Source organism: Scyliorhinus torazame, chromosome 12, assembly GCF_047496885.1.
Source record: "Scyliorhinus torazame isolate Kashiwa2021f chromosome 12, sScyTor2.1, whole genome shotgun sequence".
Lineage (NCBI taxonomy): Eukaryota > Metazoa > Chordata > Chondrichthyes > Carcharhiniformes > Scyliorhinidae > Scyliorhinus > Scyliorhinus torazame.
In genome coordinates, this window is record NC_092718.1 from 70,106,728 (window position 1) to 70,121,745 (window position 15,018).

The 15,018-nt window shown below is 49.8% G+C and overlaps 1 protein-coding gene across 1 annotated transcript in view; it reads left to right on the forward strand.

Annotated features, from left to right (window-relative positions):
• The window catches only part of LOC140387056 (von Willebrand factor A domain-containing protein 7-like), a 209,621-nt gene that overhangs the window by 37,269 nt on the left and 157,334 nt on the right, over positions 1-15,018 (forward strand). Inside the window, exon 2 of the mRNA XM_072470067.1 lies at positions 12,427-12,628. Coding sequence (XP_072326168.1) covers positions 12,427-12,628 — 202 coding nt within the window. The remainder of the gene's footprint in view (positions 1-12,426; positions 12,629-15,018) is intronic.

Consider the following 15,018-nt stretch of genomic DNA (forward strand, 5'->3'; position numbering starts at 1 on the left):
ATCAGGGGGATCTCTGTCTGTGCGCTATGATCTGTAGAGAGTATAGAGAGATCAGGGATTCACTCTCTGTGCTGTGATCTCCAGAGAGTATAGAGAGATCAAGGGGATCTCTGTCTGTGTGCTGTGATCTCCAGAGAGCATAGAGTGATCAGGGGGATCTCTGTCTGTGCTGCGATCTCCAGAGAGTATAGTGAGATCAGGGGGATCTCTGTCTGTGCTGTGATCTGCAGAGAGAATCGAGAGATCAGGGGGATCGCTGTCTGTGCGCTGTGATCTCCAGAGAGTACAGAGAGATCAGGGGGATCTGTCTGTGCTGTGATCTCCAGAGAGTATAGAGAGATCACAGGGATCTCCGTCTGTGTGCTGTGATCTCCAGAGAGTATAGAGAGATCAGGGGCAACTCTGTCTGTACTGTGATCTCCAGAGAGTATAGAGAGATCAGGGGGATCTCTATCTGTGCACTGCGATCTCTAGAGAGTATAGAGAGATCAGGGGGATCTCTGTGCGCTGTGATCTCCAGAGAGTATAGAGAGATCAGGGGGATCTCTATCTGTGCGCTGCGATCTCTCGAGAGTATAGAGAGATCAGCGGGATCTCTGTGCACTGTGATATCCAGAGAGTAGAGAGAGATCAGGGGCATTTCTGTCTGTGCTGTGATCTCCAGAGAGTATAGAGAGATCAGGGGGATCTGCGTCTGTGTGCTGTGATCTCCAGAGAGTATAGAGAGATCAGGGGGCTCTCTGTGCGCTGTGATCTGCAGAGTGTATAGACAGATCAGGGGGATGTCTGTCTGTGCGCAGTAATCTCCAGAGAGTATAGAGAGATAAGGTGATCTCTGATTCTGCCCTCTGATCTCCAGAGAGCATAGAGAGATCAGGTGGATCTCTGTCTGTGCTTAGATCTCCAGAGAGTATAGAGAGATCAGCGGCATCTCTGTCTGAGCTGTGATCACCAGAGAGTATAGAGAGGACAGGGGAATCTCTGTGCGCTGGGATCTCCAGAGAGTACAGAGAGATCAGGGGGATCTCTGTGTGCTGTGATCTCCAGAGAGTACAGAGAGATCAGGGGGATCTCTGTGAGCTGTGATCTCCAGAGAGTACAGAGAGATCAGGGGGATCTCTGTCTGCGAGCGCCGATCTCCAGAGAGTGTAGAGAGATCAGGGGGATCTCTGTCTGGGAGCTGTGATCTCCAGAGAGTATAGAGAGATCAGGGGGATCTCTGTCTGTGAGCTGTGATCTCCAGAGAGTATAGAGAGAACAGAGGGATCTCTGTATGAGCTGTGAACTCCAGAGAGTATAGAGAGAACAGAGGGATCTCTGTCTGAGCTGTGATCTCCAGAGAGTAGAGAGAGATCAGGGATTCCCTCTCTGTGCTGTGAACTCCAGAGAGTTTAGACAGATCAGGGGGATCTCTGTCTGAGCTGCGATCTCCAGAGAGTCTAGAGAGATCAGGTGGATCTCCGTGTGCTGTGATCTCCAGAGAGTATAGCGAGATTAGGGGGACCTCTGTGTGCTGTGATCTCCACAGAGTATAGAGAGATCAGGGGGATCTCTGTCTGTGATTTGTGATGTCCAGAGAGTATAGAGAGATCAGGGGGATCTGTGTCTGTGATTTGTGATGCCCAGAGAGTATAGAGAGATCAGGGGGATCTCTGTCTGAACTGTGATCTCTAGAGAGATCAGGGGGATCTCTGTCTGGGAGCTGTGATCTCCAGAGAGTAGAGAGAGATCAGGGGATCTCTGTCTGGGAGCTGTGATCTCCAGCGAGTAAAGAGTGATCAGGGGGATCTCTGTCTGTGAGCTGTGATCTCCAAAGAGTTTAGAGAGATCAGGGGGATCTCTGTCTGACCTGTGATCTCCAGAGAGTACAGAGTGACCAGGGGTAACTCTGTCTTTGCGCTGTGATCTGCAGGGAGTATAGCGAGATCAGGGATTCACTCTCTGTGAGCTGTGATCTCCAGAGAGTATAGAGAGATCAGGGGGATCGCTGTGAGCTGTGATCTCCAGAGAGTATAGAGAGATCAAGGGGATATCTGTCTGTGTGCTGTGATCTCCAGAGAGCATAGAGAGATCAGGGGGATCTCTGTCTGGGAGCTGTGATCTCCAGAGAGTAGAGAGAGATCAGGGGATCTCTGTCTGGGAGCTGTGATCTCCAGAGAGTAAAGCGAGATCAGCGGGATCTCTGACTGTGCGCTGTGATCTCCAGAGAGTAAAGAGAGATCAGAGGGATCTTTGTCTGAGCTGTGATCTCCAGAGAGTACAGAGTGATCAGGGGGATCTCTGTCTGTGCGCTATGATCTGTAGAGAGTATGGAGAGATCAGGGATTCACTCTCCGTGCTGTGATCTCCAGAGTGTATAGAGAGATCAGAGGGATCTCTGTCTGAACTGTGATCCCCAGAGAGTATAGAGAGATCAGGGTGATCTCTGTGAGCTGTGATCTCCAAAGAGTATAGAGAGATCAAGGGGATCTCTGTCTGTGTGCTGTGATCTCCAGAGAGCATAGAGTGATCAGGGGGATCTCTGTCCGTGAGCTGTGATCTCCAATGAGTATAGAGAGATCAGGGGAATCTCTGTCTGTGCTGCGATCTCCAGAGAGTATAGTGAGATCAGGGGGATCTCTGTCTGTGCTGTGATTAGCAGAGAGAATCGAGAGATCAGGGGGATCTCTGTCTGTGCGCTGTGATCTCCAGAGAGTATAGTGAGATCAGGGGGATCTCTGTATGTGCTGTGATCTCCAGTGAGTATAGAGAGATCAGGCGGATATCTGTCTCTGCGCTGTGACCTCCAGAGAGTATAGAGTGATCAGGGGGATCTCTGTCTGTGCTGTGATCTCCAGAGAGTATAGAGAGACCAGGGGGATCTCCGTCTCTGCACTGTGATCGCCAGAGAGTATAGTGAGGTCAGGGGGATCTCTGTCTGTGCTGTGATCTGCAGAGAGAATTGAGAGATCAGGGGGATCTCTGTCTGTGCGCTGTGATCTCCAGAGAGTACAGAGAGATCAGGGGGATCTGTCTGTGCTGTGATCTCCAGAGAGTATAGAGAGATCAACTGGATCCCTGTCTGAGCTGTGATCTTCAGAGAGTATAGAGGGATCAGGGGGATCTCTGTGTGCTGTGATCTCCAGAGAGTATAGAGAGATCAAGGGGATCTCTGTCTGTGTGCTGTGATCTCCAGAGAGCATAGAGAGATCAGGGGGATCTCTGTCTGCGAGCGGTGATCTCCAGAGAGTATAGAGAGATCAGGGGATCTCTGTGAGCTGTGATCTGCAGAGAGTATAGAGAGATCAGGGGATCTCTGTGAGCTGTGATCTCCAGAGGGTGTGGAGAGATCAGGGGGATCTCTGTCTGTGTGCTGTGATCTCCAGAGAGTATAGAGTGATCGGGGGATCTCTGTCTGAGATGTTGTCTCCAGAGAGTATAGAGCGATCACGGGGATCTCTGTCTGTGCCGTGACCGCCAGAGCCTATAGAGAGATCGGGGAGATCTCTGACTCTGCCCTGTGATCTCCAGAAAGTATAGAGAGATCAGGCGGTTCTCTGACTGTGCTGTGATCTCCAGAGAGTATAGAGAGATCAGGGGGATCTCTGTCTGAGCTGTGATCTCCAGAGAGTACAGAGAGATCAGGGGATCTCTGTCTGTGCTGTGACCTCCAGAGAGTATAGAGAGATCAGGGGGATCTCTGCCTTTGCTGTGATCTCCAGAGAGTGTAGAGAGATCAGGGGGATCTCTGTCTGTGAGCTGTGATCTGCAGAGAGTTCAGAGAGATCAGGGCCATCTCCGTCTGTGCGCTGTGATCTCCAGAGAGTACAGAGAGATCAGGGGGATCTCTGTCTGTGCTTTGATCTCCAGAGAGTATAGAGAGATCAGCGGGATCTCTGAGCTGCGATCTCCAGAGAGTACAAATAGATTAGGGGGATCTCTGTCTGTGAGCTGTGATCTGCAGAGAGTATAGAGAGATCAGGGGGATCTCTGCCTGTGCAGTGATCATCAGGGGGATCTCTGTCTGTGCTGTGATCTCCAGAGAGTACAGAGAGATCAGGGGGATCTCTGTCTGTGAGCTGTGATCTGCAGAGAGTATAGAGAGATCAGTTGGATCTCTGCCTGAGCTGTGATCTCCAGAGAGTATAGAGAGATCAGGGGAATCTCTGTCTGTGCATTGATCGTCAGGGAGATCAGGGGGATCTCTGTCTGTGAGCTGTGATATCCAGAGAGTATAGAGAGATCAGGGGGATCGCTGTGAGCTGTGATCTCCAGAGAATATAGAGAGATCAAGGGGATATCTGTCTGTGTGCTGTGATCTCCAGAGAGCAAAGAGAGATCAGCGGGATCTCTGACTGTGCGCTGTGATCTCCAGAGAGTAAAGAGAGATCAGAGGGATCTTTGTCTGAGCTGTGATCTCCAGAGAGTATAGAGAGATCAGGGATTCACTCTCTGTGCTGTGATCTCCAGAGTGTATAGAGTGATCAGGGGGATCTCTGTCTGTGCGCTGTGATCTGTAGAGACTATAGAGAGATCAGGGATTCACTCTCTGTGCTGTGATCTCCAGAGTGTATAGAGAGATCAGGGTCATCTCTGTGAGCTGTGATCTCCAGAGAGTATAGAGAGATAAAGGGGATCTCTGTCTGTGAGCTGTGATCTCCAGAGAGTATAGAGAGATCAGGGGGATCTTTGTCTGAGCTGTGATCTCCAGAGAGTACAGAGTGATCAGGGAGAACTCTGTCTTTGCGCTGTGATCTGCAGAGTGTATAGAGAGATCAGGGATTAACTCTCTGTGTGCTGTGATCTCCAGAGAGTATAGAGAGATTAGGGGGACCTCTGTGTGCTGTGATCTCCAGAGAGTATAGAGAGATCGGTGGGATCTCTGTTTGAACTGAGATTTCCAGAGTGTATGGAGAGATCAGGAAGATCTCTGTCTCTGCGCTGTGATCTCCAGAGAGTATAGAGAGATCAGAGGGATATCTCTCTGTGCAGTGATCTCCATGGAGTATAGAGAGATCAGTGGGATCTCTGTCTGAGCTGAGATCCCCAGAGAGTATAGAGAGATCAGTGGTAATCTCCGTTTGAACTGTGATCTCCAGAGAGTATGGAGAGATCAAGGGGATTTCTGTCTGTGCTGTGATCTCCAGTGAGTATAGAGAGATCAGGCGGATATCTGTCACTGCGCTATGACCTCCAGAGAGTATAGAGTGATCAGGGGGATCTCTGTCTGTGCTGTGATCTCCAGAGAGTATAGAGAGATCAGGGGGATCTCCATCTCTGCGCTGTGATCTCCAGAGTGTATAGTGAGATCAGGGGATCTCTGTCTGTGCTGCGATCTGCAGAGAGAATCGAGAGATCAGGGGGATCTCTGTCTGTGCGCTGTTATCTCCAGAGAGTACAGAGAGATCAGGGGGATCTGTCTGTGCTGTGATCTCCAGAGAGTATAGAGAGATCAACGGGATCTCTGTCTGAGCTGTGATCTTTAGAGAGTATAGAGGGATCTGGGGGATCTCTGTGTGCTGTGATCTCCAGAGAGTATAGAGAGATCAGGGGATCTCTGTGAGCTGTGATCTCCAGAGAGTATAGAGAGATCAAGGGGATCTCTGTCTGTGTGCTGTGATCTCCAGAGAGCATAGAGAGATGAGGGGGATCTCTGTCTGCGAGCGGTGATCTCCAGAGAGTATAGCGAGATCAGGGGGATATCTGTCTGGGAGCTGTAATCTCCAGAGAGTAGAGAGAGATCAGGATCTCTGTCTGTGAGCTGTGATCTCCAGAGAGTATAGAGAGATCAGGGTGATCTCTGACTGTGAGCTGTGATCTGCAGAGAGTATAGAGCGATCAGGGGATCTCTCTCTGTGCTGTGATCTCCATAGAGTATAGAGAGATCAGTGGGATCTCTGTCTGAGCTGAGATCCCCAGAGAGTATAGAGAGATCAGGGTGATCTCTGACTGTGAGCTGTGATCTGCAGAGAGTATAGAGAGATCAGTGGGATCTCTGTCTGAGCTGAGATCCCCAGAGAGTATAGAGAGATCAATGGTAATCTCTGTTTGAACTGTGATCTCCGGAGAGTATGGAGAGATCAACGGGATTTCTGTCTGTGCTGTGATCTCCAGTGAGTATAGAGAGATCAGGCGGATATCTGTCACTGCGCTATGACCTCCAGAGAGTATAGAGTGATCAGGGGGATCTCTGTCTGTGCTGTGATCTCCAGAGAGTATAGAGAGACCAGGGGGATCTCCGTCTCTGCGCTGTGATCTCCAGAGAGTATAGTGAGATCAGAGGGATCTCTGTCTGTGCTGTGATCTGCAGAGAGAATCGAGAGATCGGGAGGATCTCTGTCTGTGCGCTGTTATCTCCAGAGAGTACAGAGAGATCAGGGGGATCTGTCTGTGCTGTGATCTCCAGAGAGTATAGAGAGATCAACGGGATCTCTGTCTGAGCTGTGATCTTTAGAGTGTTTAGAGGGATCAGGGGGATCTCTGTCTGTGTGCTGTGATCTCCAGAGAGCATAGAGAGATGAGGGGGATCTCTGTCTGCGAGCGGTGATCTCCAGAGAGTATAGCGAGATCAGCGGGATATCTGTCTGGGAGCTGTAATCTCCAGAGAGTAGAGAGAGATCAGGGGGATCTCTGTCTGTGAGCTGTGATCTCCAGAGAGTATAGAGAGATCAGGGTGATCTCTGACTGTGAGCTGTGATCTGCAGAGAGTATAGAGAGATCAGGGGATCTCTGTGAGCTGTGATCTCCAGAGAGTGTAGAGAGATCAGGCGGTTCTCTGTCTGTGTGCTGTGATCTCCAGAGAGTGGAGAGTGATCAGGGGGATCTCTGTCTGAGATGTTCTCCCCAGAGAGTATAGAGAGATCACGGGGATCTCTGTCTGTGCCGTGACCGCCAGAGCCGAGAGACAGATCGGGGGATCTCTGACTCTGCCCTGTGATCTCCAGAAAGTAAAGAGAGATCAGGTGGTTCTCTGACTGTGCTGTGATCTCCAGAGAGTATAGAGAGATCAGGGGGATCTCTGTCTGAGCTTTGATCTCCAGAGAGTACAGAGAGATCAGGGGGATCTCTGTCTTGGCACTGTGATCTCCAGAGAGTATAGAAAGATCAGGGGGATCTCTGTCTGTGCTGTGATCTCCAGAGAGTATAGAGTGATCAGGGGGATCTCTGTCTGTGCTGTGATCTCCAGAGAGTATAGAGAGATCAGGAGGATCTCTGTCTGTGCTGAGATCTCCAGAGAGTGTAGAGAGATCAGGGGGATCTCTGTCTGTGAGCTGTGATCTGCAGAGAGTTCAGAGAGATCAGGGCCATCTCTGTCTGTGCGCTGTGATCTCCAGAGAGTACAGAGAGATCAGGGGGATCTCTGTCTGTGCTTTGATCTCCAGAGAGTATAGAGAGATCAGCGGGTCTCTGAGCTGTAATCTCCAGAGAGTACAGAGAGATCAGCGGGATCTCTGAGCTGTGATCTCCAGAGAGTACAGATAGATCAGGGGGATCTCTGTCTGTGAGCTGTGATCTGCAGAGAGTATAGAGAGATCAGTGGGATCTCTGTCTGAGCTGTGATCTCCAGAGAGTATAGAGAGATCAGTGGGATCTCTGTCTGTGCTGTGATCTCCAGAGAGTACAGAGAGAACAGGCGGTTCTCTGACTGTGCTGTGATCTCTAGAGAGTACAGAGCGATCAGGGGGATCTCTGTCTGAGCTGTGAGCCCCAGAGAGTATAGAGATATCAGGTGGTTCTCCGTCTGTGTGCTGTGATCTCCAGAGAGTATAGAGTGATCAGGGGGATCTCTGTCTGAGATGTTGCCTCCAGAGAGTATAGAGCGATCACGGGGATCTCTGTCTGTGCCGTGACCGCCAGAGCCTACAGAGAGATCGGGGGGATCTCTGACTCTGCCCTGTGATCTCCAGAAAGTATAGAGAGATCAGGCGGTTCTCTGACTGTGCTGTGATCTCCAGAGAGTATAGAAAGATCAGGGGATCTCTGTCTGTGAGCTGTGATCTCCAGAGAGTATAGAAAGATCAGGGGGATCTCTGTCTGTGCTGTGATCTCCAGAGAGTATAGAGAGATCAGGAGGATCTCTGTCTGTGCTGAGATCTCCAGAGAGTGTAGAGAGATCAGGGGGATGTATGTCTGTGAACTGTGATCTGCAGAGAGTTCAGAGAGATCAGGGCCATCTCTGTCTGTGCGCTGGGATCTCCAGAGAGTATAGAGAGATCAGGGGGATCTCTGTCTGTGCATTGATCGTCAGGGAGATCAGGGGGATCTCTGAGCTGTGATCTCCAGAGAGTACAGAGAGATCAGAGGGATCTCTGTCTGTGAGCTGTGATCTGCAGAGAGTATAGAGAGATCAGTGGGATCTCTGTCTGAGCTGGGATCTCCAGAGAGTATAGAGAGATCAGGGGGATCTCTGTCTGTGCATTGATCGTCAGGGAGATCAGGGGGATCTCTGTCTGTGCTGTGATCTCCAGAGAGTATAGAGAGATCAGGGGGGTCCCTGTCTGAACTATGATCTCCAGAGGAAATAGAGAGATCAGGGGGATCTCTGTGAGCTGTGATCTCCAGAGAGTATAGAGAGATCAGGGGGTTCTCTGCGTGCTGTGATCTCCAGAGAGTATAGAGAGATCAGGGGGATCTCTGTTTGTTTGCTGTGATCTGCAGAGAGTATAGAGAGATCAGAGGGATCTCTGTCTGAGCTGTGATCTCCAGAGAGTATAGATAGATCAGGGGGATATTTGTCTGAGCTGTGATGTCCAGAGAGTACAGAGTGATCAGAGGGAGTACTCTCTGTGCTGTGATCTCCTGAGAGTATAGAGAGATCAGGGGGATCTCTGTTTGTTTGCTGTGATCTGCAGAGAGTATAGAGAGATCAGAGGGATCTCTGTCTGAGCTGTGATCTCCAGAGAGTATAGATAGATCAGGGGGATATTTGTGTGAGCTGTGATGTCCAGAGAGTACAGAGTGATCAGAGGGAGTACTCTCTGTGCTGTGATCTCCTGAGAGTATAGAGAGATCAGGGGGATCTCTGCGCGCAGTGATCTCCAGTGAGTACAGATTGATCACGGGGATCTCTGTCCGTGCCGTGACCACCAGAGCCTATAGAGAGATCGGGGGGATCACTGACTCTGCCCTGTGATCTCCAGAGAGTAGAGAAATATCAGGGGGATCTCTGTCTGTGCTGTGATCTCCAGAGAGAACAGAGAGACCAGGGGGATCTCTGTCTGTGCTGTGATCTCCAGAGAGTATAGAGAGATCAGGGGGATCTCTGTCTGTGCTGTGATCTCCAGAGAGTGTAGAGAGATCAGGGGGATCTCTGTCTGAGCTGTGATCTCCAGAGAGTATAGAGAGATCAGGGGGATCTCTGTCTGTGCGCTGTGATCTCCAGAGAGTATAGTGAGATCAGGGGGATCTCTGTCTGTGCTGTGATCTGCATAGAGAATAGAGAGATCAGGGGGATCTCTGTCTGTGCGCTGTGATCTCCAGAGAGTACAGAGAGATCAGGGGGATCTCTGTCTCTGAGCTGTGATCTGTAGAGAGTATAGAGAGATCAGTGGGATCTCTGTCTGAGCTGTGATCACCAGAGAGTATAGAGAGACCAGGGGGATCTCTGTCTGTGCTGTGATCGTCAGGGAGATCAGGGGGATCTCGGTCTGTGCTGTGATCTCCAGAGAGTACAGAGAGATCAGGGGGAACTCTGTGTGCTGTGATCTTCACAGAGTATAGGGAGATCAGGGAGATCTCTGTCTGTGTGCTGTGATCTCCAGAGAGCATAGGGAGATCAGAGTGTCTCTGTCTGAGCTGTGATCTCCAGAGAGTATAGAGAGATCAGGGGGATCTCTGTCTGTGTGCTGTGTGATCTCCAGAGAGCATAGGGAGATAAGGGGGTTCTCTGTCTGTGTGCTGTGATCTCCAGAGAGCATAGGGAGATCAGAGTGTCTCTGTCTGAGCTGTGATCTCCAGAGAGTATAGAGAGATCAGGGGGATCTCTGTCTGTGTGCTGTGTGATCTCCAGAGAGCATAGGGAGATAAGGGGGTTCTCTGTCTGTGTGCTGTGATCTCCAGAGAGCATAGGGAGATCAGAGTGTCTCTGTCAGAGCTGTGATCTCCAGAGAGTATAGAGAGATCAGGGGGATCTCTGTCTGTGTGCTGTGTGATCTCCAGAGAGCATAGGGAGATCAGGGGGTTCTCTGTCTGTGTGCTGTGATCTCCAGAGAGTATAGAGTGATCAGGGGGATCTCTGTCTGAGATGTCGTCTCCAGAGAGGATAGAGAGATCACGGGGATCTCTGTCCGTGCCGTGACCACCTGAGCCTATAGAGAGATCGGGGGGATCTCTGTCTGAGCTGTGATCTCCAGAGAGTATAGAGAGATCAGGGCATCTCTGTCTTGGCAGTGTGATCTCCAGAGAGTATAGAAAGATCAGGGGGATCTCTGTCTGTGCTGTGATCTCCAGAGAGTATAGAGAGATCAGGGGGATCTCTGCCTGTGCTGTGATCGCCAGAGAGTATAGAGAGATCAGGGGGATCTCTGTCTGTGCTGTGATCTCCAGAGAGTGTAGAGAGATCAGGGGGATCTCTGTCTGAGCTGTGATCTCCAGAGAGTATGGAGAGATCTGGGGGATCTCTGTCTGTGCGCTGTAATCTCCAGAGAGTATAGTGAGATCAGGGGGATCACTGTCTGTGCTGTGATCTGCAGAGAGAATAGAGAGATCAGGGGGATCTCTGTCTGTGCGCTGTGATCTCCAGAGAGTACAGAGAGATCAGGGGATCTCTGTCTGTGAGCTGTGATCTGCAGAGAGTATAGAGAGATCAGTGGGATCTCTGTCTGAGCTGTATTCTCCAGAGAGTACAGAGAGATCAGGGGGATCTCTGTCTGTGAGCTGTGATATCCAGAGAGTATAGAGAGATCAGGGGGATCTCTGTCTGAACTGTGATCTCCAGAGAATATAGAGAGATCAGGGGGATCTCTGTGAGCTGTGATCTGCAGAGAGCATAGAGAGATCAGGGGGAATCTCTGCGTGCTCTGATCTCCAGAGGGTATAGAGAGAATAGTGGGATTTTGGTTTGTTTGCTGTGATCTCCAGAGAGTATAGAGGGATCAGAGGGATCTCTGTCTGAGCTGTGATCTCCAGAGAGCATAGAGAGATCTGAGGGATCTCTATCTGAGCTGTGATCTCCAGAGAATATAGAGAGATCGGGGGATCTCTGTCTGAGCTGTGATCTCCAGAGAGTATAGAGAGCTCAGAGGGATCTCAGTCTGTGCACAGGGAGCTTCAGAGACGACTGAGAGATCAGTGGAATCTCAGTCTGGCCACTGGTAGCTCCAAAGATTACAGAGATGTAGTGAATCTCAGGATAAAAGCTAATTACTGCAGATGCTGGAATTTGAAACCAAAAGAGAAAATGCTGGAAAATCTCAGCAGGTCTGGCAGCATATTTAGGCAGAGAAAAGAGCTAACGTTTCGAGTCCAGATGATCCTTTGGCAAAGCTTTTGTCTCTTTTGGTACGAGGGATCTCTGTCTGGGCACTGGGATCTCCAGAGAGTACAGAGAGATTTGGGGGGTGTCTGTCAGAGAGATCAGCGGTTCTCAATCTGTGCACTGGGATCTAAAGACAGCAAAAAGAGGTCAAGGGGAGGATCTCCAACATGTCAGCGGGCTTGAGATCCATGGGGGGATCGTAGAAACCTGAATCAAAACTGCTCAGATCCCTGGACCTATCCGAAACCGCTGGCTTCAGGTCTGGGTCACACACATCAGAAGGGAGATATAGTCCTGGGAGAGGGCAAAGAAAGCAGCTCAGATTCACCAGAATGATCCCAGGGCTGAAAGGGTTAACTTCTGGGGCAGGCCTCACAGGCTTGTGTTCCCTCCGGTCCAGGAGATGAAGTGGGTGATCGAATTGAGGGGGAGGGGTGTGTGGTGGGGTTGAGATGATTAAAGGATTCGATAGGGTCAATTGAGAGAAACGGTGATAATGATTGGATTATATACTCGGTTTGTTCTCACTGGAACGAAGGAGGTTGAGGGGCGACCTGATAGAGGTATACAAAATTATGAGGGGCATAGACAGAGTGGATAGTCAGAGGCTTTTCCCCAGGGTAGAGGGGTCAATTACTAGGGGGCATAGGTTTAAGGTGAGAGGGGCAAAGTTTAGAGTAGATGTACGAGGCAAGTTTTTTACGCAGAGGGTAGTGGGTGCCTGGAACTCACTACCGGAGGAGGTAGTGGAAGCAGGGACGATCGGGACATTTAAGGGGCATCTTGACAAATATATGAATAGGATGGGAATAGAAGGATACGGACCCAGGAAGTGTAGAAGATTGTAGTTTAGTCGGGCAGTATGGTCGGCACGGGCTTGGAGGGCCGAAGGGCCTGTTCCTGTGCTGTACATTTCTTTGTTCTTTGTTGTTCTATTACTCTGTCACACGGGTTGGTTTTGTATCTTCCAGGATGGAAGTGAAGATGAAGATTTTGTCCAGAATCCTGATCTGCCTCTGGGCCAGTGGAGTTCTCAGCTTCCAGCCCTTGACCAGCAAAGGCAGCGTCACCCACAGTGACATCACGAAAAAAGGAGCCCTGCGAATCACCCGCACAGTGTTCCAGCAAATTCCCAACTTCCAGGGCCAGCTCCTCGCTCCCAACTCCGTCACGGTGAGTATGGGCCTGGCGGCCTGCTCCTAGCTCAGGCTCGTTGTGGCGACAGCCGCCAGGCACACTTCAGCTCAGATTCACTGCTAACACGTGAGGCAGATGGCAGAGTGGGTGTCCGTAGATCCGCTACCCCACCATCTCTCAGCTTTACTCTGTATCTAACCTCGTGCTGTACGTGCCCCAGGAGTGTTTGATGGAGACAGTGTAGAGGGAGCTTTACTCTGTATGTAACCCCGTGCTGTACCTGTCCTGGGAGTGTTTGATGGGGACAGTGTACATAGAACGATACAGCGCAGTACAGGCCCTTCGGCCCACGATGTTGCACCGAAACAAAAGCCATCTAACCTACACTATGCCATTATCATCCATATGTTTAGCCAATAAACTTTTAAATGCCCTCAATGTTGGCGAGTTCACTACTGTAGCAGGTAGGGCATTCCACGGCCTCACTACTCTTTGCGTAAAGAACATACCTCTGACCTCTGTCCTATATCTATTACCCCTCAGTTTAAAGCTATGTCCCCTCGTGCCAGCCATTTCCATCCGCGGGAGAAGGCTCTCACTGTCCACCCTATCCAACCCCCTGATCATTTTGTATGCCTCTATTAAGTCTCCTCTTAACCTTCTTCTCTCCAACGAAAACAACCTCAAGTCCATCAGCCTTTCCTCATAAGATTTTCCCTCCATACCAGGCAACATCCTGGTAAATCTCCTCTACACCAGCTCCAAAGCCTCCACATCCTTCCTATAATGCGGTGACCAGAACTGTACCAATACTCAAAATGCGGCCGTACCAGAGTTCTGTACAGCTGCAACATGACCTCCTGACTCCGGAACTCAATCCCTCTACCAATAAAGGCCAACACTCCATAGGCCTTCTTCACAACCCTATCAACCTGGGTGGCAACTTTCAGGGATCTATGTACATGGACACCTAGATCCCTCTGCTCATCCACACTTCCAAGAACTTCACCATTAGCCAAATATTCCGCATTCCTGTTATTCCTTCCAAAGTGAATCACCTCACACTTCTCTACATTAAACTCCATTTGCCACCTCACAGCCCAGCTCTGCAGCTTATCTATATCCCTCTGTAGCCTGCTACATCCTTTCACACTATCGACAACACCACCGACTTTAGTATCGTCTGCAAATTTACTCACCCACCCTTCTGCGCCTTCCTCTAGGTCATTGATAAAAATGACAAACAGCAACAGCCCCAGAACAGATCCTTGTGGTACTCCACTTGTAACTGAACTCCATTCTGAACATTTCCCATCAACCACCACCCTCTGTCTTCTTTCAGCTAGCCAATTTCTGATCCACATCTCTAAATCACCCTCAATCCCCAGCCTCCGTATTTTCTGCAATAGCCTACCGTGGGGAACCTTATCAAACGCTTTGCTGAAATCCATATACACCACATCAACTGCTCTACCCTCGTCTACCTGTTCAGTCACCTTCTCAAAGAACTCAATAAGGTTTGTGAGGCATGACCTACCCTTCACAAAGCCATGTTGACTATCCCTGATCATATTATTCCTATCTAGATGATTATAAATCTTGTCTCTTATAATCCCCTCCAAGACTTTACCCACTACAGACGTGAGGCACACCGGTCTATAGTTGCCGGGGTTGTCTCTGCTCCCCTTTTTGAACAAAGGGACCACATTTGCTATCCTCCAGTCCTCTGGCACTATTCCTGTAGCCAATGATGACATAAAAATCAAAGCCAAAGGTCCAGCAATCTCTTCCCTGGCCTCCCAGAGAATCCTAGGATAAATCCCATCAGGACCCGGGGACTTATCTATTTTCAGCATGTCCAGAATTGCTAACACCTCTTCCCTACATACCTCAATGCCATCTATTCTATTAGCCTGGGTCTCAGCATTCTCCTCCACAACATTATCTTTTTCCTGAGTGAATACTGACGAAAAATATTCATTTAGTATCTCTCCTATCTCTTCAGACTCCACACACAACTTCCCATCCCTGTCCTTGACTGGTCCTACTCTTTCCCTAGTCATTCGCTTATTCCTGACATACCTATAGAAAGCTTTTGGGTTTTCCTTGATCCTACCTGCCAAATACTTCTCATGTCCCCTCCTTGCTCGTCTTAGCTCTCCCTTTAGATCCTTCCTCGCTACCTTGTAACTATCCATCCCCCCAACTGAAACTTCACACCTCATCTTCACATAGGCCTCCTTCTTCCTCTTAACAAGAGATTCCACTTCTTTGGTAAACCACGGTTCCCTCGCTCGACGCCTTCCTCCTGCCTGACCGGTACATACTTATCAAGAACACGCAGTAGCTGATCCTTGAACAAGCTCCACTTATCCAGTGTGCCAACACTTGCAGCCTACTTCTCCACCTTATCCCCCCCAAGTCAC